This window comes from Mustela erminea, chromosome X (assembly GCF_009829155.1).
Source record: "Mustela erminea isolate mMusErm1 chromosome X, mMusErm1.Pri, whole genome shotgun sequence".
Classification (NCBI taxonomy): domain Eukaryota; kingdom Metazoa; phylum Chordata; class Mammalia; order Carnivora; family Mustelidae; genus Mustela; species Mustela erminea.
In genome coordinates this window covers 98,859,170-98,882,190 of record NC_045635.1, presented here as the reverse complement: position 1 = coordinate 98,882,190, position 23,021 = coordinate 98,859,170, and the positions used below count along the sequence as shown (strand labels likewise).

Below are 23,021 nucleotides of genomic sequence, written 5' to 3'. Positions count from 1 at the left end.
AAAATGTATAAATTATTACTGAGAACACATGAGAGTTCCAGCAAATGTGTTTACATAGAAAACAGATTATAGTTCTTGACTAATAGGAAATGTTGCCATTCTCTTTGAAGGTATCTGACTCAGGCTCAAGGCTATTTCTGTGAATAAGCTGAAGATGTTATTTGGAAGACGAGAATGTAACTTTAGTTGGGCTCAACCATTTATCTTCCATAACTCCCCTGAATTCTTCCACTGTCAGCCCATAAGAACTGGAGGTCTCTGGGAAATCATTTAAGTCTAACTAAGACCCCCTGCCCCCCAAAAATGTGAATTAACTTCCCCAAGGCTTCACAGTCAAGCACTGAGCTGGAATTAAAATGCAAGTTTCTAGAGTATCTGTTATAATTGACTTAGCAAACATGTTGTAAATATCTACCCTTCTAGGTTCTAGAGTAAAGTGTAACATCACTGTCAAGTACATCAGCCACAAAGCCTGACACTTCTGTAGTGCCTAATGAGCTACAGAAAGCTTTACATTTATTTTGAATTGACCAGGATGGTATTGTCCTTATGTTACTGATGAGGCAAGAGACCCATATAGAAATAGTTAAAGCTTCTAAACATGTCATTTTAGCTACATGAACTACAGCTAACTTGAGACTGTCTTGTATTTAAAAAAAACAAAACAATTCATTCAGTATAATAAAGTATATCTCTGTCACTTCAATCTGATTGCTGATGTTTCTTAATACAACTCTCAAAAATGTGTTTCTAGGGGCACCTGGGTGGCTCAGTGGGTTAAGCCTCTGCCTTCGGCCCAGGTCATGATCCCAGGGTCCTGGGATCAAGCCCCGAGTCTGGCTCTTTGCTCAGCAGGGAGCCTGCTACCCTTCCTCTCTGCCTACTTGTGATCTCTGTCTGTCAAATGAATAAAATCTTTAAAAAAAATGTGTTTCTATGGGACTACAACCCCTTAAATTTCTGGTTTTGTTCATTTTTTCATCTTCCCACTCTGCAAACTTCTTTGTGTTTCAGTCTTTGGTTTTCTGGTTTTCACTGGCTCTGTGACCTCCCATCCTTGCTCTGCTTTGGTTCTCAACAGATGACTTCCAGATGTGGCTCTCTGACCCTGATCTCTCTCCTCAGATTTGGTTCTAAACTCCTAGAAGCCTGATGGTTACTTCCGTTGTGATAACACTCCTACTCCAAATTCAACATATATCAAAGATGGAATTCATCATCTTCCCTGGAAAATCACCCACCTGTAGTTTTTCTGGAACAGTCAAACCCAAAAGCTCAGGGCTACCTTTGACTCTTCCCCTTCCGGTTCTCCTCCCAGCAGGCCTTCCTCCTATCTTCACAGTGCATCCCGACTCAGCCAGCAGGTGGGTTTCGGCCCTGACTGCCTCACATCTAGACTCCTGGGCAGCCCTCTCTCTAGCCTCTATCTTCAACACGTCTCCCACATTACTGCCAAATGACACTCTCCAGTTCCTTGCTTTCATCCCGCCATTGTTCTGTCCTCATTGTCTGAGAGTAATTCAACATTCTCCTGAATAAAGCCCAAACACCCAGTTTCTCAAAAATATCACCTCAACTACTTCTCTTCTCTATGTGAACCCAACCGGGTTTAGCCAAAAGGATCCATTCTATTGCCCCAAAGCCTCATACCGTCCCACCTTGTAGACCACTTTGGTGGTGTCCTCTTTCTTCACCCCTCTCTAATCACAGCTCACTGTTCTACCTCAGCTCAAAGGCACCTCTCTCACCTTTGACTTTACGTGGAACACACTGTGTGTATCATTCAAATGGTACGGTCCTGCTCCCCACCCCACCCCCATTCTGTGTAGGTGGATCAGCCATTCAGGTAGGCATCGGAGGTCAGTGAGGGTTTGGCCCTGGCTGATTATTTTATAGCACCTACATCATCAGGTCCAGGGCCTTGCTCATAAGCCAATAAATGTTTGTTGACTGACAACCAAAGCTGTCTGGTAGCCATATGAAATTTACAGCAGAAATTTTCCATGTTTAAACAGACTCTTAGGCATACTCTGCTGAGTGGCTACATTGTGAGCTATATTTTTTTAAAGGAGGTTTTTTCCAAAGTATGTTGACTCTGATCTGGTTACTGGGATGGCAGTTTGAAGATGATAAATAGTGCCTCTCTGAAGCCAGACGATAGGATCCGTTCCAGAGTCACGGCTCCATATTCCAAATAGGGACATCTTGGCCCTGGGAAGGTTTCATGTTTACAGTTCATCAGTCCTCAGTTCCCTTCCAAATTAAGTTAACTGTAATAATTTTTTAATATAAATTTCAAGAAGTTAAATTCCTATAACTGGCATTGCAGGCCCTGGAATCTTACTTCACTATAATGGACATCCATCATTCCAGCATCTTCTTTCATGGCTCCTTCTTCGTCTATATTGGGAGTAATTTTCTTGAAGGCTGAACATCCATTAGGGAATAATTCTGTATGAACAGAAAGCAGTGAAAGGAATTTATTTTTTTAAAAAGCATTGTTTTTTTTTTCAGTGTTCCAAGATTCATTGCTTATGTACCAAACCCAGTGCTCCATGCAATACGTGCCCTCCTTAATACCCACCACCAGGTTCAGCCATCCCTCCCCCGTCCAAAACCCTCAGTTTGTTTCTCAGAGTCCACAGTCTCTAGTGGTTCGTCTTCCCGTCCAATTTCCCCCAGCTCACTTTTCCTTTCCTTCTCCTAATGTCCTCCATGTTACTCCTTATGTTCCACAAGTAAGTGAAACCATATGATAATTGACTTTCTCTGCTTGACTTATTTCATTCAGCATAATCTCCTCCAGTCCCATCCATGGGGAAAAAAAAAGCATTTTGTAAATAACAGCCTTACAGGGACTGGTTACCTTTAAAAACGAATGTGGATATTTTTGTACCAATCAAAGTCCTAAGTGCGATTTTCAGTCTGTAAAGAATTTTACAAATGGTTCCCATCTACTACACATTTTACTGGTCTTTTCCCCCAAAAAGTGAGCTCAGGTTACCAACAAGTAAGTTTCCTTCTGGGACTCTGCCTCATCTTCAAGGGCTAGTAGAGTCCCTGTTTCCCAAGTGTCATCTAACACTTTGATCCTGTATGTTTCTGGCTTGTCACCTAATCAAGGAGGCCATGTACTTTTCAGGTAACCAGAGAATGAATTTTTGTAACCATTTATAGCTCCTGATCTCACTGTAGAATTGGGAAAGGAAGTGGGTCATTGGGGGAAGCCTAGCCCAGGACTTGTAAGAGAGGCAGAAAGAGAAAACATACAACAGGGCTAAAGCATCAACCTTGGAGAAAAGGAGCAGACCCTGGGAGAATCAGAGCTTTCAGAGTCCGGTATCTTCAGGTCTAGCACTAATTGTGTGACTTGAGCCCTGCTCATCTCCCTAGAACTGTATAAAGTTTCATCAGCTGTAACACAGAGATAACAGTGACTTCGCGAGAATTCAAGGAAACGCAAAGGGTTTAGAACAGAACCTAGCATGTAAGGAGTGCTGAATGCAAAGCTACCAATAAATGGGTTTTTCCAAGATAGGACAATTGTTGCCAGCCGGTACAGTGAGTGAAGCTACAGCTGGACCCCGGAGAAGCAGCAAGTGAGCTCAAGCTGAGGACAGCTGCTGTAGGACTGTGGACCAAGTGGTTCCTGTCAAGTGAAGAGTGTAGGTACAGAGGGCAGGCCACGTGGGTGCCAGCCACATTCTGGACAGGGGAACGTGTCCCAACAACTCCTGTTTTTACTTACCTTTCCGTAGGTGGGCTGGAATTTAAGAGTTACAGAAAATCCAGCCTCCTTATAAAAGAATCTGCTAGTGGGTGAAAATCGGCTGGTTGCGAGGGAATAAAAATTGTTGGCAATCTATTGTTCTAGAACCTCTGGAATAGTGATGCTTAGAAAGCATGATCTACTCATGGCAGAAGCCCGAGAAAGCTCCCCAAGGTTAGAGGTTAGGGAAAACAGAAGGAAGATTTAAGAGAGTTGGACTTTATATTTCGGAGATTTCTCAGAATTATGGTTTAAAGAAAAAAGGTCATGTATCGAGGCTTGGATTTTGCCAACTCCTCCTGTCTACATGAAAGCTAACTAGACATACACTGCCTGGTAAGATGCTTACTGGAGCATGAGTTATCAAGGAAGCACCATGCTTCTGAGAGAGAGAGAGAGAGAGAGAGAGAGAGACAGAACGACAGACAGACAGATGGGGTTTGGGTGAGGAAAGATGGGGTTATTCTGAAGTCCTTTTTCAAGAATGGAGAAACACATTGGGGGCAATCAGTGAATTTCTGAGAGGGAAGGAAATGACAATGAGATTTACTTGGACCCAATGGACTTTAAGGCCATTTTTTTTTTCAAAGAAATCAGGTAATAAAAGACACTTAAGATAGGGCATGACACATTTCGTTTCTAAAGATAACCGTGCCTAAAATGGTCTGTCATAGACTTCTAGAGTGTTCTATTCCAAGTGCTGGACCACAACAAGATAAGGAACCTGCACCAGAACATGAATCAATACATCATTTCCTTCTTCGACAAAGTCTATGGGGGGAAAAATGTCCCCTGAATTAACTATGCTCAGTCACATAGCTGATTTACATTCAGGATAATACCCCTTATCTTGCTGGGGACCAGTAACAGGTCTGATTCAGCCATTCTTCGGGTAGTGCATCAGGAGAACATTTTGAAATTGAGAAAATGTCCGTTTGAGCACCTCGGTGAAGTCAAGAGCCAGGCGGGATGGAAGAGGGCCCCCAAAATTGAGCGAAGCAATACAGTGTAGTCCTTGACAGAGAAAAAAACATCAGTCCCTGAAGGTCTCTGGCCGCTAGGTCCATAGGCAGGGAAAAAACTCCTGTCTGGGGACACCTGGGTGGCTCAGCTGGTTAAGCGGCTGCCTTCGGCTCAGGTCATGATTCAAGAGTCCTGGGATCAAGCCCCACATCAGGCTCCCTGCTCAGCAGAGAGCCTGCTTCTCCCTCTTCCTCTGCCTGCTGCTCTGTCTACTTGTGGTCTCTAGCTCTCTAATAAGTAAATAAAATCTTAAAAAAAAAAACAACAACAAACAAACAAAAAAACTCCTGTCTGAGCTAAAATTTATTAAGGGATTCCCAAATCTAGGATTCTTCTAGAATGCTGCGATTTAGGGGAGGACAAAAGAAGGCTCGCTCCTATACCAGAGATCTGATGAGGCTAAAGCATCGTGGGAGAGAGTCTCCCGGTATAAGTTGTAAGTAGGAAGAGGGCAAATTATGGGCTGTTTTTTTTTTCCCTCAGAAACTGACAGGTCAACACCCACTTTGGAGCTCGTGGTCTGCTGCATCTGGTGACAAGACGGCTGTTACGGATTGCTAGCCTCCGAGTTCACTATCAGACTAAGTGTGTTTAGCTTCACTCCTATGCCTGACAGAACTCTACCCAGAGCAGACGATATCCCCTTGTTTCCTTAAGTTATTGGCACCCACCAAACTGTCCAGTGATCAGAGGACCCTTTTGGTTGTGAGGGTCTTTAAAATGCTGTTAAGATTTTCAGATGAAGGGAGTTGCTGAATCTAGAAGTGACCCGTGTCTACACCCCAACAGAGGGGGGCGCCTACTTCAGGAACCTCACACAGCTCCGTGTAGCATTGCAGAAGGTGATTTTCCAGAGTCCGCGATGGATCTTCCGGGGCATACGACCTGGGCTCCTGACCTTGCCCTTCACAGCTATCGATGCTCTATTCCTGACTGCTGTCCCAGGGAAAGCAAGATGCAAACTGCCCAGGGACAGACCACTACCCTGAGCACAAGTGATCGGGGTGGGGGTGGGGGTAAAAAAAAAAAAAGTGGGGAGGAGTTTGGAGGATGGGGAAGCAGTCAAACCCTTGATAAAGGAAGACTGCTGGTCAGAAGAAGGATAAGAGGTTGAAAGTCTTGAAAGGAGGGCAAAAGAGGGGAAAGGCTGTGATTGGCAAGGAATCCGGAAATAAAAAGCCTACAGGACTTAAGCTACCAAATTCAGGGTAGGAAGACCTGAGAAAGGGAGCAACATTACCCTATAAGGAATGAAAAGAACAGATTCTATGGGAAAGGAAATTCCTTTTTCTGGGTTGCTGGGGGAGCCCTCTCGGACAGCAGCTTTGTCGAACCTTGGATGCCAAGTGGTGGCGGAAGAATGCGGAGACTGGACTCTTATCTCCCCCGCCTCCCATCCACGGGGGAGACGGGGGGAACATTTGTGCCTGCCCTCGGGAAGAGAAGAGGGAGAGGTACATGAGGTCCAGCTTAAAAGAAGGAGATCTAGAATAGTTGGGGGGCTCTCAGATAAAATGGAAATGGGGACATTTAGACCTGGTTTTCTTTTCTATCCGTGGGGGTGAGAGTAACCGACAGCCAGTAATCATCACCACTTAGAGGTAACTTAGGTAAAAGGAAGAGAACTATAATCCTTAAGGTCTCTCTGGTAGGAACAGCAAGAGCTTTGGCTGACTGAGAGAAGTGGGGTGGGGGTGACAGGGAGAAACACACATCTCCTTCCCCTTTCCCTTCCGGTTCAGGGCCTGAAACACACACACACACAAATCTAGAAATGGCCGTTGCTGGTCTTCTGGTGTCAGCCCCAGGGAGGAAGGGGCCAAGCCTTTGCTTGCTTAGGAAACCACCCAATGGGACAAATTAGGTTGTTTTTTTTTTTCCCTTCAAAACTCCAAACAGGAGAACATCTGTCACCAATATGTGAGCTGGTCAGTAGCATTTCATTTCATCTTGATTAGAAGTGCTTTATAATGACTTCAAGAGAAATGGCATAGGAGGAGAAAACAAAATTTTTGCAATCAATATTTCAAAGATTTGTTATTTTAAAAAAACACTTTATTTATTTGGCAGAGAGAGAGCACAAGCAGGGGGAGCAAGGTAAGGAGAAGCAGATTCCCTACTGAGCAGGGACCCGATGATAGCTAGACTCCATCTCAGAACCCTGAGATCAGGACCCAAGCCAAAGGCAGATGATTAACCAACTGAGCCACCCAGGCACTCGGATGTGTCAAAGATTTAAAATACATTCTAACTCTCCTTCCCTTTTGTTTTCATCATCAAAGGACACTTAACAGTGAAAACAAAAGGTTGTAGAATTGCTCAACTATATTTTTGAACTAAGTCTGTCTTTAAGTGTTAATAAAACTATTTTTTTCCTTAGTTCTGCACTCAGCTGTGTTTTTATTTGCCCAGTAAATACCCAGCTCTTAACTAGATCCTGAAGTTCTCAGACCAGGTAACAGGTTAATGGATTAAGTTTCAAAATGTGTTTTCACATGTGTTTTAGCAGTCCACATTGCTATTGTGTTTTCACAATGTGTTTTAGCAGTCCACAGTACTGTAGCTGCATAGTTTAATCAGCTAATCACCAAAAGAGGGTGTTCTGGATCATTGGAATGACCAGAGCCAAGGGTAAGGGGGATCCCTGAGGGTTTTACAACTCTGTCCCCATTTTGGAATAAGCTTTGCTAGTTTAACAAGTAGGATTTTCCAAGTCTAAAAATAGATGGCAGCTATAAATAAATAAGAATGTAAACTCCTCAATTTAACATTATGTTTTCTTTAAAATGCTAAACATCTTTCCCTATTTGGAGAGGGGCCCCTTGAGTTCTAAGAAGAATAAGCTAAAAAACCTCAAAGGGATTATGAAGTAAATATTTAAATGGGGGGTGGGCAAAAATAGGTGAAGGGGCATGGGAGATACAGGCTCCCAGTTATGGAATGAATAAGTCACAGGAATAAAAGGCACAGCGTGGGGAATATAGCCAAGGGTATTGTAATGGCGTTGTATGGGGACAGATGGGACTCGTGGTGACCATACCATAACACAGAGGGTTAAATCACTATGCTGTACACCTGAAACTTGTGTGTCAACTATACTCAAATTAAAAAAAAATGTTTTTAAGCACCATTTACACTTACTGAAATGTGCCACACGATTTGGTGTTCAGGCTAGCAGCCTCAAGCCAATGTCCAAAAAACCACAGCGATATTTCCTTCTTTCTTTTTTTTTTTTAACTTACTATTTTGTCCAGTCTTATAGTGTTAAAGATTAAGGAATGATAATGGAGAGGAATAATCCTTGATTCCTGCGTGATTGTAGGGTCTTTGGACTTGTGGAAACAAATTCTAGGGAAATATTTTAATATTTCTAACCATTTTCAGTAGACATAAAACTCTTATTGTGATTTCTCTAATAAAAAGAGGAGGTAATATTAACCTCACTTATCTGAAAAACACACCTAAGAATGTATTAGTGTGTTTAGAGTTCTTCTACCAGTTTATTTGGAATTACAGGTGTACAAGTTCAGTATTTATTTTGGCTGTAATTTCATGGGCAGAACAGGGATGTAGGAAAAAACAAACAAACCAACCCTGAAACAGGGACTTCTTTTGGTAAGTAAGATTTTTCCATTTTAAAACCACCTATGTACTAAAAAAGGAGAAAACCAGAGTATGCCAATTTCAAACACATGGACTGTTAAAAAAAATATTTTGGTATCAAACAGAAAGTGTTCATTTAAAGTATAAGTAAAATGAATCTCCATTTAGTTATGACACCATGCTTGGGAAAACTCATTTTAGAGAGAGGTTCTTCCTGGACGTCGGGGTGGCTCAGTCGGGTAAGCATCTGCCTTCGGCTCAGGTCATGATCCCAGGGTCCTGGGATTGAGCCCCACCTCGGGCTCTTTGCTCAGTGGGGAATCTGCTTCTCTCTGCCCCTTCTCCTGCTCGTGCTCTCCGTCTCTCCCTGACAAATAAATAAAATCTTAAAAAGAAAGAAAGAGGTTCTCCTCACACAGGTGGTATTATATGAGGCAATCGAACACTGAGCCTTAGATGTAAAATGAAAGCCATGTAGTTAACTGTAGGAATCCTGGAGTTAAAAAACAAAATAAACATGGCTGTGTTCTCACAGACCAAGGCAGAGTGATAGGACTCCCACAAGATGGTTTCATTTTACCCTCATGTTACTCATTCAACTACCTTAGAGGAAGTAGCTTGGCCATTATGATAGATAGTGGAAGGTTTCTTTGCAATATCCGTACCTGGTCAATTTTTAAACCTAGCTCGAGTAGTTTCTACAGTAGTAGCCAGCAATATCGTTTCTGGAAAGGGAAACTTTCAGGCAGAGTCTTGAATTAGACCTGCTGGATCCCGAAGCCCTTCAAGACCACTGACTCCCTTTCTGTTTTGCCTGCCCCGCTCCCGACCTCCCCTCCAGCTCTATTGACATAATTGATACCTAACACTGTGTAAGTTTAAGGTGTGTGTGTTGATTTCACACGTGTATATTGCAAAACGATTAGCATAGCGGTGTTAACACCACATGTACTTACCATTTGGGGGGAGATGAGAATATTTAAGATCCACTCTCCCAGCAACTATCAAGTATATAATCCAGTTTCTTAAACTATGATCACTGTGCTGTGCATTAGATCTCCAGAATGTATTCATCTTATACCTGAAAGTTTCTACCCTCTGACCAACATCTTCCTGTTTTCCCCACCCACCCCCAACCCCAGCCTCTTGCAACTACCATTTCACTCTCTGCTTCTGTGAATTCAACTTTTTAGATGCTACGCGAAAGTAAGATCATACGGTGTTTGTCTTTCTCTTTCTGACTCATTTCACTTCGCAGAGCACCTTCAAGGTCCATTCATATTACCCGAATTGGCAGGATTTCCTTCTTCTTGTGGCTGAATAACATTCTATTATGTATATGTGCCACATGTTTACCCATTCATTCGAACCTGTTTCATATGTTTTCATGTCACTAATTAGCATCTTTTCATTTCAGCACTTCTTGCAAGGCACTTCTGATAACTTGTTCAGCTTTTGTTTGCCTGGGAATATCTTCATCCGTCCATCATTTCTGAAGGACAACTTTGCTGGAAAGAGTACTCTTGATTGGCAGTTTTATTCTTTCAGTGCTCTGAGTAGATCACCCCGCTCTCTCCTTGCCTGTAAGGTTCTGCTGCAAAATCCACTGATAGACTTAGGGGGGTTCCCTTGTAAGTTACAAACTTACTTTCTCTTGCTACGTTAGGATTACTTGTCTTTTTAAAAAAAAAAAAAGATTTATTTATTTATTTGACACACAGTGAGAGACAGCAAGAGACAGCAAGAGAGGAACACAAGCAGGTGAGTGGGAGAGGGAGAAGCAGGCTTCCCACCAAGCAGGGAGCCCAATGTGGGGCTCAATCCCAGGACCCCGGGATCGTGACCTGAGCGGAAGGCAGATGCTTAACCAACTGAGCCACCCAGGAGCCCCATGGATTCCTTGTCTTTTGACAGTTTTACTATAAACACGTCTTTAGAGAAGTTCTCTGAGTTTTTTGGGGATCTATGAACCTCGTGAACATGGGTGTCCAAATCTCTCTCTAGACTTGGGACATTCTCGGCCAATATTTCTTGAAATAAAAGCTTTCTGTCTCTTTCTCAGACTCTAATAATTCACAGATTGTTTCCTCTGATGCTGTCCCGAAGATCACCCACATAAGCTTCTTCACTCTTTCTCATTCTTTTGTCCTTTGTTCTTCTCTGATGAGATCATTTTAAAGGTCTTGGCTTCTTCTTCTCTTGTTTTTTTTAAAAGATCTATTTATTTATTTTAGGGTAGAGGGGCAGAGGCAGAAGGAGAGAGATCTCAAGCAAAAAACCTACTGAGCATGGCGCCTGAGATCATGACCAGAGCCTACGCCAAGAGTTGGATGTCTAACCAGCTGAGCCACCCGTGCGCCCCATCAAAGGTCCTGGTTTCTATTTCACAGATTAGTTCTTCTGCTTGATCCATTCTGCTGGCAATGCTCTGTTGCATTCTTCACTTCACTCGTTGTATTCTTCAATGCCAGAATTTGTGTTTCCTTCAAAATTTCTGTTTAACTTCTTGTTTTGTTCTCGTATGGTTTTCCTGACATCATTGAGCTGTCTTTCAGTTTTATTGTAGCTTCCTTATTACACTTCCTTAACACGGCTATTTTTTTTTTTTTTTTTTAAAGATTTTATTTATTTATTTGACAGAGAGAGAAATCACAAGTAGGCAGAGAGTCAGGCAGAGAGAGAGAGAGAGAAGCAGGCTCCCGCTGAGCAAAGAGCCCAATGCGGGGCTCGATCCCAGGACACTGAGATCATGACCTGAGCCGAAGGCAGCGGCTTAATCCACTGAGCCACCCAGGTGCCCCAACACGGCTATTTTGAATTCTTGAGGAGGTAAACTGCAGAGCTCCAAGTCTTTGACACGGGTCACTGGAAGATTGTTGGGATCCCTTGTTGGTGTCATGTTTCCTTTGTTTATCCTGTTCTCTCAAGTCTTGCATCTGAAGTAGCAGTCATCTCCAACCACCTTTACTGGCCGACTCTGGGAGAGAATTAACTTCCATGGGGCCTTCCCCGCCTTCCTATGGATAGCCTGGCTTCACACTCCTTGCTCCCCTTTGTGGCAGATTTCTGAAGCTTGTATGCCTTCTCTCCCTCATGCGACACACCAGGCCGGGTGCTAACAGCTCCCTTTTGCTCTCTCAAGGCTGGTGTTGAAGCTCAAGTCCATGTTCCCCAAGGGGCCCACAGATTCTGGATGGCTTTCTGGTCATCTGCAAAAGCTGGCTCTCATCACCTATCAGGAGAATGCCCAGGGACCCAGCTAGAGGATAAAGGAGCGTGTAGTTTAGATGTGCAAGGCGTGGAGAGTACCTATGGGCTAGGGGCTAGATGGGGCGATGGCGGGGGGGGGGGGGGGGGGGGGGGGGGGTAGAATCCATGAGCTAAGTGTCCCTCGTGCCTTGCTGGCGGGTTCCGGATAGAGCCTGCAATGCAGCCAGTAGGATTCCTGTCTTTTTTGTTGTTTGTTTGTTTGTTTTGGATTCCTGTCTTTTAAAAGCCATCTAGGAATCCTACCTGGACACTCCCTCCCTTTCCCCACCCCAAGTCATGCGGCTCAGGAGCCGGGACTCCGGCAGGGCGAGAGAGAAATGGGCCTCTTTGGCCGGTCCTGTACTGCTGGGGAAGCCAGGTGCCCACTCATAGGCTCTCACTTTTTCCCACCGAAGAAATCATGTGCAAGGAGGTCTCTCTTGGCACTAAGCCAAGCCACCTTAAAGAAGGTGGGACATGAGTCAAGTCAAACTGTTCTGAGCCGCCGCAAGGCATCTGAACTTGTATCTATTTAGCTCCAAAAGCATGCCAGAACTTCTCAGCTGGACCCCTGGACATGCACCAAGGACCATCCTCTCTAATTTGTGGACAACTGTCTAAGGCAGCGTTCTCCAGGGGCTCTCAGACCGCAGCTGGGAGGGGCTGGAGCCCACTAGGGGACCAAGGTTCGTCTGTTTGTTGCCTAAAGCTCGGGTGGGTGAGATTCCTCCCCAGGTTCCTTGGCACACACTGCTGGATTCCACAGCTCCCAGAGGCACTTTTGTCCATGGACAGATGCCACATTGTTGGGAGGAGTCGTATACAAAAAAGGCACATCTAATTTGGCCATCTTGCTGATGTGCTGACCCCTTCTAATACCAAAGTACCGGTACACTAAGGTAGCTACAGAGATATCATCTGTGGCAGGTTTTGGTGAATCTGAGACAGATGAGCGGAAAACAGAGGATCTCTATTAACCAGAGCTTCTCATGAGCCCTGAGAAGAATTTAATCGGTGGCAGTCTTCCAGGGAGACAGTCTTGGAAAAATAAACATTGGGAATCAGGCCTGGCCCTGTTACTATTTAACTTATTCTTGTGCTCTTAATGGAAGGCAAAATGAGCAGTCCAGTTTTCTTTTATAACAACTTCTGTTTAACATGGAATGAGGCTAACGGTGAACATAGTTTTCGGAGCTCAATGAAATCACATTCCTAGTCACAAGCTACAAGCATGAAAACGCGCGCTAACGGAAATCCTCCACTGTGTCTGAGAACAGAAATATCTTACTTTTTCGATGAAGAAACTCTGCAACCAAAGCTGCCACGTGGACGTAACACATTGCTGCCTGAAAGAGGACAAAAAAAGAACAGTCAGCCTGCGTTCCAGGGTTTTTGTAGGACTGTGCTCAGGACAAAGTCTTAGGTCCTCACCTCTGAAAAATCTCCATTTTTTATGTGAATCTTGGCCATGCTATCAAGCCAGGTTTTCCTGAGCTCCGGGGTGCTTGCATAGGACTTGGCTAAGCTATACTGAAGATCAATGAGCATTTCTGGATCTTTCTCATGCTCCTTCATTTGAGCAGTGGCCATGAGAACGGTACGGATTCTCTTGGTCAAGTCTTTGACTTCTGCAGGAAAAGCAGTTGCCTGATTTCAAAACAAACAAAAAAGACATGTTCATTAACATTATTAATGTGCTCTAATGTGCTCTAAGCCTTGGCATCCAATCCTGGGAATAACATGGTTTATATTCCTTGGGACAGTTCTTGGTATTTGGTTCTTGGTATATTACATGTCTAAAGAGTTTTTTATTTTACTTTACTTTATTTTATTTCATTTTATTTTAAAGTAGGCTCCAAGCACAGGATGGAGCCCAACACAGGGCTTGAACTCATGACCCTGAGATCAAGACCTGGGCTGAGATCATGAGCCAGACACTTAACCAACTGAGCCACCCAGGCGCTCCTGAAGAGCTTTAAATTAATTCTTTTTAAAGGCTCTACCTTGATGTCAGTATACTCACAATACATAAAAGCACGGCTTCTGGAGCCAGACTACCTGGCTCTGAACTCTAGCTAGTCTTCTGTAAATCTCACAGCCATGAGAATTATTGGCCGTTATCATGGAATTTTAGTTACAAGAGTAACTAAAAATGGACAGCTTACTATGGATCAAGCAACGGTCTGAGTGCCTTACATCTTTTATTTTTCCAGCAACCCTATGAAATAAGCACTGTTGTAATTCATTTAACCAATAGGAAAACGGAGGAACGCTGCAGTTAAATAGTTCGGCCAAAGTGTCACAGCTGGTTAAGTGGCAGGGACAGGATTGACACCCAGACATCCTGGCCCCAGAGCTAGTGATCTCAGCCACTCTTCCTTATGATAAAGCATACTTATCCAGCCCACCGATTACCACATACACTCAGGTAGAATCCATACTGCAAACATTTCCACTTCTCCAACTAAAAGGCTGTGAATCACAGGACATTCTCTAAAGAATTTACTAGCTTCTCTCAGAGTGTTGTTTTGTTCTCCAAACCTCCTAAGTTAGTTTCCTCTTTATCCTGGCCACTATTAAGAAAGTACTATCACTTCCTCTTAACACCAGTGGACTGATCACAATTGTCGGTAGGGTTCAGAGAAGATGAGTGAGGGACAAGTTACAGGGGTTAGGGAGCTTTCCAAGGTGAATATAACCAAATGTGGAGGAAACAGTTCTTAAAAGTGCTTTCTTAATCCCTTTAAAAATAATAAGTATGGCTAGTAAGGTTCCTTCTTTTTTTTTTAACTTTTATTTAAATTCAATTAGCCAACATACAGCACATCCTTAGTTTCACATTAAAGCTCCTTCTTAAACCCCAGTAGCAATTTCATTTACTGGGGTAAAGGCATACCTTGATGACCTTATTGGTGATGACAGCCCTACAAGAATAAAACTAAGAAATGAGTCATGACAAAGAGTTCTTATCAAGGTCAGCCACAGTGGACCTTGTTTACTTTGAAAAAGATGCTAATCCAATTTTTATATAACATAGAATTAAGAATGGTAATGACCAACAAAAATAAATTTCAGGGTAGAAGATCCTTAATGACAAAAATTGTTTCCATGCTCGTGGGATTAGTTGGAGCATACACTGATCTCTCAGGGAACCAGTAAAACTGGCTGAAAAGCAAACTTTCCCAGCCTGAGAAGCACTGGCACTGTTTTGTTTTTGGTTTTTTTTTTTCAGTCTAAGAAACATTCTTATGGGAATAATTTTTTTTCTTTGGTACATAGATTCTACATGTCCCAAACATCAAGTATGCTGTGACTGGGAGTTTTTTTTTTCCTTCCTTTTTTTTTAAACACAATATTGTTAAATTATCCTGGAGGATGACCTTTCCCAAGAATGGGGATGATCCCTCTGGGAGAGAAAGCCTTCTACTGGCAAAAGATTCTTCTTCCCTTGAACACATGCATCACTGAAGATCAGGACCTGTTCTCTGTGCAACAAGACAAACGTATTTTTAACAATATTGTAGGTTGAGCACATATGGGTAAGAAAGAGGGATGGTGGTCAGAGTCTTGGGCTTTGCCTCAGGCACCTGGTATGTAAGAAGAACAGGGTTAGGCTAGGGTTTGCCTATGTACCTAGGGCAAGCCATAATCAGTGAACAGAGGATTCCTGAAACCCAGTGCACCAGTAATCAAAATCATAGATGATAATAACTCTCAAAAAAAGAAGCGAGTTTAGAAATCAAGCTCAGAAAAAAATTCCAATTCTACTAGCTATAATAACTATGTGTAACAAAGTATAGTAATTTCTCCAGCCAGCCAGATGATTTTGAAGATGCTCCATGTACCAGACCGTGTTCTGGGCGCTGGAGAGATGGGGCCACACAAGGCAAAGCCCATGTCTTATACACTCGACACTATCAAGAGTTGTGAATCCCATGAGAGTGTAACTAGAGCAGTATGAACTTTTCTGACTCAGAAGGTGGTTCTAGTTTACTCCTTGGAGTGAGAACATACCTTCATAGGTCTGTCACTGTTGGCAAAATTATTAATAATGAATAGAGACTCCTGAAATCGCGACCCTCCGCTTAGCGCGACATCGGCTATCAGCTGGCTCACGGCGATTATGATCTGTGGGAAGAAGAACACACGGTTTTTCGAATATCTTTTGAACAAATGCTGCTGATTTCCATCATTGTGGAAGCCCCTAAGCACACGTATGAAATGTTCTTTTTAAAAATTGCCTCACTGGGTGCCCTGGTGGCTCAGTCGGTTAAGCATCTGCCTTCGGCTCAAGTCAGGATCCCAGGCTTCTGGGATTGAGCCCCACATCAGGCTCCTGCTTTTCCCCCGCCCCCCACTTGTATTCTCACGCTCTCAGTCAAATAAAATCTTTTAAATAAAATAAAATCTTGTAAAAAGAAAAAGAAAAGGGGTGCTTCGGTGGCTCAGTTGGATAGGCGTCTGCCTTCGGCTCAGGTCATGATCCCGGAGTCCTGGGATTGAGACCCGCATCGGGCTCCCTGCTCTTCGGAGAGCTTGGTTCTCCCTCTCCCTCTCCCCCTGCTTGTGTTCCCTCTCTCGTTGTGTCTCTCTCTGTCAAATAAATAAAATCTTTTAAAAAAAAGAAAAAGAAATAAAAATGCTACACCATTCCACCGTAATCTGTTTTCTTCATACGTGAGGGGTTTGAATTCTTCTAGAGGAAGAGCAACTTGTCCCAAGGGCAAAGTTTATTTAGCCTTTTCTTGGTTAGATGCGAATGACTGTTCACAACTCTTAGCACATTTAGATCTAAAACGGTTTGCAAGATCATGATCTGAGACAACGGTGGTGAGATCTCTGCTTCGACTCTGCCGGCTAGGTCATTGCCATGGCAAAGCTGGAAATAGATGACATTTTTCTTGGGTAGTTTATCGGTGCCTTTCGCTAGTCGATTTCAGGGTGCTGGACTCACAGTGGCAGCCCCTCAGCTCCCTTCCTGGTTTCTGACTCTGCTCTCTCCAGTTCTGATGGCAGGACACACGTAAAGGCCTTAGGGGATGGTCTGAAACTCAGGTGCCCTTGGATGATCGCCTACGTGATTCACACTCTGGTGCTGATGGCCGGGGGCTTTATCCCCACTTGCGGGAAGCAGGGTTTGGTGGGAGCTGCAAGCACAGGCTCTAGGGTCAAACTGCCTTACATTCAGCTTTTGGCTTTATTGATTATTCACTGTATGGCTTGGGGAAAGTTATTTCACCCTCCTGTGCCTCACTGTTCTCATTAGTCATACGGGGAGGATAACAGGACCTGCCTGATAGCGTGGTTATGACAGTGAAAGAGAGCCTACTCACAAGACCAGTTAGCCTTTTTCTGAGCACTTACTATGGGCCGGAGATGGTTTGAAGTCTTCACATTTATTAATGCGTTTATATTTCAATAAATGACTTGAGAGAACGGATGCTCTGACCCTGAAGAACAGACCTTAGTGGGGAATTTCAGGCATACGGGCAAGTTTACTGTGCAAGTGTTTTTTAGGGAAGGCAGTCTTTAAATGGCGCCTCATAAAAGCAAATAGCAAAAGCCCCAACAGGTAATGCTGGCCCTCATATCCCAAAGTAACTATGTAGCAGATTTTATAGAAAGCGTCTACCCCTATCAGATTTTCCCATTCCCAATGATGTTTCTAGAAAGCTGCAGATGGTTGCTTCCCCATTTCTTTTTTTTTTAAAGATTTTATTTATTTGACAGAGAGAGACACAGTGAGAGAGGGAACACAAGCAGAGGGAGTGGGAGAGGGAGAAGCAGGCTTCCTACTGAGCAGGGAGCCTGACATGGGGGCCTGATGCCAGGACTCCGGGATCATGACCTGATCTGAAGGCAGACGTTTAATGACTAAGCCACCCAGGTGCCCCTGCTTTCCCATTTCTAACCCAGTCTCCAACAAACAACTCCAATGGAACAGACTGTGGCAGGGAAGAAGTCGGAAATACGACCAAGGATCTCCCAGAGGGCAAAGATGCCTAGTGAGTCAAGAAGGCCCGTCTGTGGTTTGGCTCAGAGCAGTTTCATCCAACAAGCAAAAGAAATGTAGACAATGACAACTACCACACGCTAAGTGTCCCTTACACACATGCTAGGCATGGTGCCCGGCACTACACACACTTTCTGTTAGACCCTCACAGTTACCCTGCAGGGCGAACCACACCTGCCTCGTTTTACAGATGAGGCAGAGAGTTGAATACAAATTGAGTCCCTTGCCTAGGGCTACACAGTAAGTACGTAGCTGAACTGGGATCTAAACCAGGTGTGAGGGGTTGGGGGTGGCGGCGCCTGGGTGGCTCAGTCGGTGAAGCATCTGCCTTTGGCTCAGGTCATGCTCCTGGGGTCCTGGGACTGAGGCCCATGTCCTGCTCCCTGCTCAGCGGGGAGTCTGCTTCTCCCTCTGCCCCTCCCCCTGCTCGGGCCTTCTCTCTCCACCCCCCAATAAATAAATAAAACCTTTAAAAAAACTAAACCCAGGTAGGTCTGATTCCAAAGTTTGGGCTTGCCACAAACCTGGAGTCGTCTCTCAGTTTTCACTAACTGGGCATGCTGGAACATGAAAAAACAAGCTAAATTACTTGTTACGGTAACAGCCAGTTGTCTAACCAGCTGTGCCATCTAACAAAGATTTTGTCTGGTACTTAATCATTTCTTTTAATCCTCACGAAACCCCGATGACTAGGCACAGATATTTGCCCCTAGTCTGCATGTGAAGAAGCGGAGGCGTTAAGGACTATGGAAGCTGCTCAAGGTCACATGGTAGGTGGTACTCCTGGAGCCTGAACTAGAGCCTGTGCTCTTGACCTCTGCGCTCTAGAGCAGGGCTGTCCAACAGAAATAGGATGTGAGCCCCAAAGGCAATTTTAAATTGTCCCATAGCCACAACAAAAACTAAAAAGACACGGGTGAAATTTAATAAATTTCACTTAACTCAACTCTGTCCAAAATATCATTTCAATGTACAGTCAATATAAAATAATTGAGATAGTTTACTTTTTTGTACTTGGTCTTCAAAAGCCAATGTGTATTGTGTATTTACAACACATCTCAGTTTGGCCTAGCCAAGTTTCAAGCACTAACTGGCCCTATGTGGCTAAGGGCTATTGTACCGGACCGAGTATCTGAAGGTATTGATAGTTAATACTTTTTTAGAGGCTAAAGACTGAACAGAGGAAAGAAGAGGAGTGGGCTGCCTGGGTGGCTCAGTCGATTAAGCGTCTGCCTTTGGCTCTGGTCATGATCGCAGGGTCCTGGGATCGAGCCCCACGTCGGGCTCCCTGCTCCTCCCTCTCCCTCTGCCCCTCACTCCCCACCCCCCAACTTCAAGCTCCAACTTTCTTTCTCTCTCAAGTAAATGAAGTCTTAAAAAAAAAAAAAGAAAGAAAGAAAGAAAAAGAAAAAGAAAGAACGGGAGCTTTGATTTTCACAGACCTGCAGATGTGTCCTCAAAAAGGTTTTCCTTTTGGTATACTCAAAGTTGTTTCTCATCAGAAGGTACAAAAGTGCAGATGCTTCGTTCCTGGTTGAGCTAATCTTTGAGGTGCAGCACTTTAAAACCTCATAGCAAAACGCAGCACACATGTTCACCCTTCCTTTGAAAAAGGCTGAAGGGAACTAAAGAACAGGAAAAACATAAGTAAGTATCTGAAAACCCAATCACAAAAATCAATCCATTATCACATGCCTATTATATTCTCGCTCAAAACTGTATTGGCTGCTGGTGCACTTGGATGGCTCAGTCGGTTAAGCATCTGCCTTTGGCTCGGGTCATGATCCCGGGGTCGTGGGATCAAGCCCCACATTGGGCTTGTGCTTCTCCCTCTCCCTCTGCCTCCCCCCACCACCCCTGCTCATACTCTCTCTCTCTCAAGCAAATAAATAAAATCTTAAAAAAAAATAACAGGAGAATTCAAGTCCATACACAGGTCACTACAAAAATGTGCGACACTGATTATAAACGCAACAGATCCAAGAAGAGCTCACGGTGCTCTGGAAAAGATGAGTAGGTTGTTGATAACAGGTATTAAATTAATGAATGGCTGAGATGATGAATGATTGATGGGTGCCAGTTTGGGCTTTGAAAACAGGAAGGACCATCTGCATTGCTTACTTACACTTTCGCTTTATGTTTAAACTGTATTTGAACAGTTGCTTATAGTCTGAACTCCCAAACGCTGAGAAAATTATAGTGGGAATCTATCCATCAAGTAAAGTTGATCTTTTAAGAAGCAGACGCGCATGCATCTTCTACTCATAAATAGTGTCAAGTAAACTGTAGTTTGGCATTAGAAAGAGAGTGCAAAAGTGATGCAAATCTTCCAAATTGCCAAGCGGCTGTTACTCTGAAAATGTATTCATTCTGCTTTGTGGAAGATCAACTGTCCATATAACAGGCTGGTTACAATCTCCCATGCCTCCATGGTGAGGCAAGCAAGTGGTAAGTAAGTTCCTTCAAGGGTACACAATGGAGTTTTTTAGGAAGTGTGAAGCTAGAGGGCCACCCTTTCAAAATCATTCCTTGGGAATCTTAAGTTTAAACCCATGTTACAGGAACTGCGCCCCCCCCCCCCCTTTAAAGTAACCTCTACACCTAGTGTGGGGCTCAAACTCTTGACCTCAAGATCAAGAGTCACATGCTCCACTGACGAAGCCAGCCAGGCGCCCCAGGAATCTACTCCTTTTATCACCTCAACACCAAATACAAATGCTGTGCAGATAATGAATGTTTAATGAATGCTTTCTGATTGGCAACTGGGAACTCTCATCAGCAGTCCCACCAGATGAGACTAAATCTTGCTGGGCAAGATACTCTAGTATGAAAACAAAGGTGTGAGGAAGGGCATGGGAATAGTGTAGTTAATCCGCCACACTTAGCCTCTACCTCCACCATACTTCTCTGAGGGGACAATGGCCAAAATCATCAATGATTGTCAATCCCCATGGACTCCCTTTCCCCCATTCTTATTACACCACTCCATACCTCATAATACTGCTAAAACTTTTTTCTCCTTTGGCTTCCATGATATCCCTCTTTTTTACCTTTCTTCCCACTTCTGTGACCGCTGCTCCCCTCTCATCTCCACAGATTTCTTTTCTAGCCTTTTCGAGGTTGTTTTTCTTGACTGTATTGCTCTTGACCTTTTTTTTTGTTGTTGTTTGTTCTCCCTCTACATACTCTCCAGGGGAAATAAAACCACTCCCATGGCTTCAATTACCACTCATATGCTGATGATCTCCCTAGTTCACTATGCTCCAGTTAAACTGGGCCTTTCAGTTCCCAGAATTTTCAGTTTTTTCCCAAATCTGGGCCTTTGCATATGCATGCCCTTCTCCCTAGAGTGTTCTTCCTTGGGCTTTTCAAACAGTTGACCCTTTTTCATATTTCAGGTCTCATTTTTAAAGGGACAAGCCTATTTAAGTAAGATATCTGTGGAGCACCTAGGTGGCTCAGTCGGTCAAACTCTTGATTTGGGCTTAGGGCATGATCTCAGGGTTATGAGATCGAGGCTCATGTCTGGCTCCACACTGGGCATACAGTCTGCTTAAGATTTTCTCTCTCCCTCTTCCTCTGTCCTCCCCACCCCCACCCTGCTTGTACATGCACATGCGCTCTATAAAAAAAAATAAAATAAGTTATCTCTTACAAATCATTATTCTCTATCTTAGCACCTTGGTTCCTTCCCAAAACTTATAATTACTATTTTATTTACTCATTTATTTTCTTTCCCCCAACCCCACTAGACTAGAAGCTTAGCGAGGGCAGAGACTATGTTTCTTTTGTATCCCCAGCACTGTATCTCTAGTACCTAGTACAGTGCCAGATAGAGAAACGGTGTTCAATAAATACAGGATGGATGGATGGATGGGTGGATGGATGGGTGGGTGGATGGATGGATGGATGGATGACGGATGGATGGACGGTGGATGGATGGATGGATGGGTGGGTAGATGGATAGATGGATGGGTGGGTGAGTGGATGGATGGGTGGGTGGATGGATAGATGGATGGATGGGTGGCTGGGTGGATGGCTGGCTGGCTAGATGAATAGATGGTGGATGGATAGACGGATGCATGGATGGATGGATGGATGGATGGGTGGGTGGATGGATGGATGGATGACTCCAAATCTAGTTTTCTAACCCAAATCTCTCTCTAGAGCAAAGATCTATATATCCAACAGCTAATCCTAACTGCTCTAACTGGATGTCCTAAAGGTACCTTAAATTCAACAGGTCCACAAAACAGAACTCATTAACTTTTATCATCTCTTACCTAACTTATTATAGTAAGTCTTTTTCCTGCCTTTATTATTGCCACCAATCTACCTTCCACACTACTTTTGAGAGAGTTTTCCTCGCCTGCACCAATCTGCTTTTAATACAAATCTAATTGTGTTGGTTCCATGCTCCCTGAGGGCTAAAAGATGAAGTCTAACTCCTAAGATAATTACATAATCATCTGGTCCCCCTGACCTCTTCAGTTTCATCTCTCGCTCAGTCCATACTAAGTTCTATCTCTACTGCAATGGAGAAACTTTTGCTAAACTTGGACATTTTCCCTCCTCCTCCCCACACTCCGTGCCCTGTATAGACTTGTTTTATTCTAGTGGTATTTGTGGATATGCGTGCATATACGTGTGTATGTTTCCCTCTACTGTACAATAAACCCTTGGACTGTATCCCTGACACAGTGTCTAACACCAGGACGTTCCTACCTGAAAACTGTTTGGTTGGTGAATTATTTCTGAATTTCTTTCCCTTAGTTGCTTATAACATGCTTGTATTGAATTCAGTTCTCCAAATACTTCTTTATTCAAAAATTATATTAAGGAGGGATGCCTGGGTGGCTCAGTGGGTTAACTGCCCACCTTTGGCTCTCCTGGGATCAAGTTCCACATCGGGCTCCTTGCTCAGTCGGAAGCCTGCTTCTCCTGCTTCCTCTGCCCCTCCCCACACTTGTGTTCTCTCTTGCTTGTTCTGCTTTTCCCTCTCCCAAATAAATAAATAATCTTAAAAGAAATTATATTGGAGTGCCTGGGTGGTTCAGTCGGTTAAGCGTCTGCCTTTGGCTCAGGTCATAATCCTGGGGTCCTGGGATTGAGCCCTGCATCAGGCTCCCTACTCAACGGGGTGTTTGCCTCTCCCTCTGCCCCTCTGCTCGTGCTCTCTTTCTCCAATAAATAAATAAAATCTTAATTTAAAAAAAATCAAAAAATTATATTAAGGAGTGGACATTAAGAAACAACCTTCAACTCCACCCAAGTTCTGTATCGAGTAAATGCAATAAGCCAGCAGACAAATAGTGATGACAAAAAAGTTCTCCAGGCCCAGCTATTCCACTACACAAATCAATT

General features: G+C 43.8%; 1 protein-coding gene across 4 annotated transcripts in view; it reads right to left on the bottom strand.

Annotated features, from left to right (window-relative positions):
• DOCK11 (dedicator of cytokinesis 11) overlaps positions 1–23,021 on the bottom strand; it is a 191,193-nt gene that overhangs the window by 28,528 nt on the left and 139,644 nt on the right. For all 4 annotated transcript variants that reach the window (XM_032331697.1, XM_032331695.1, XM_032331696.1 and 1 more), the window contains 5 exons: positions 19,100–19,282; positions 15,659–15,772; positions 13,076–13,291; positions 12,933–12,990; positions 2,345–2,451 (listed from right to left, as the gene is read on the bottom strand). In XM_032331697.1, coding sequence (XP_032187588.1) covers positions 2,345–2,451; positions 12,933–12,990; positions 13,076–13,291; positions 15,659–15,772; positions 19,100–19,282 — 678 coding nt within the window. The remainder of the gene's footprint in view (positions 1–2,344; positions 2,452–12,932; positions 12,991–13,075; positions 13,292–15,658; positions 15,773–19,099; positions 19,283–23,021) is intronic.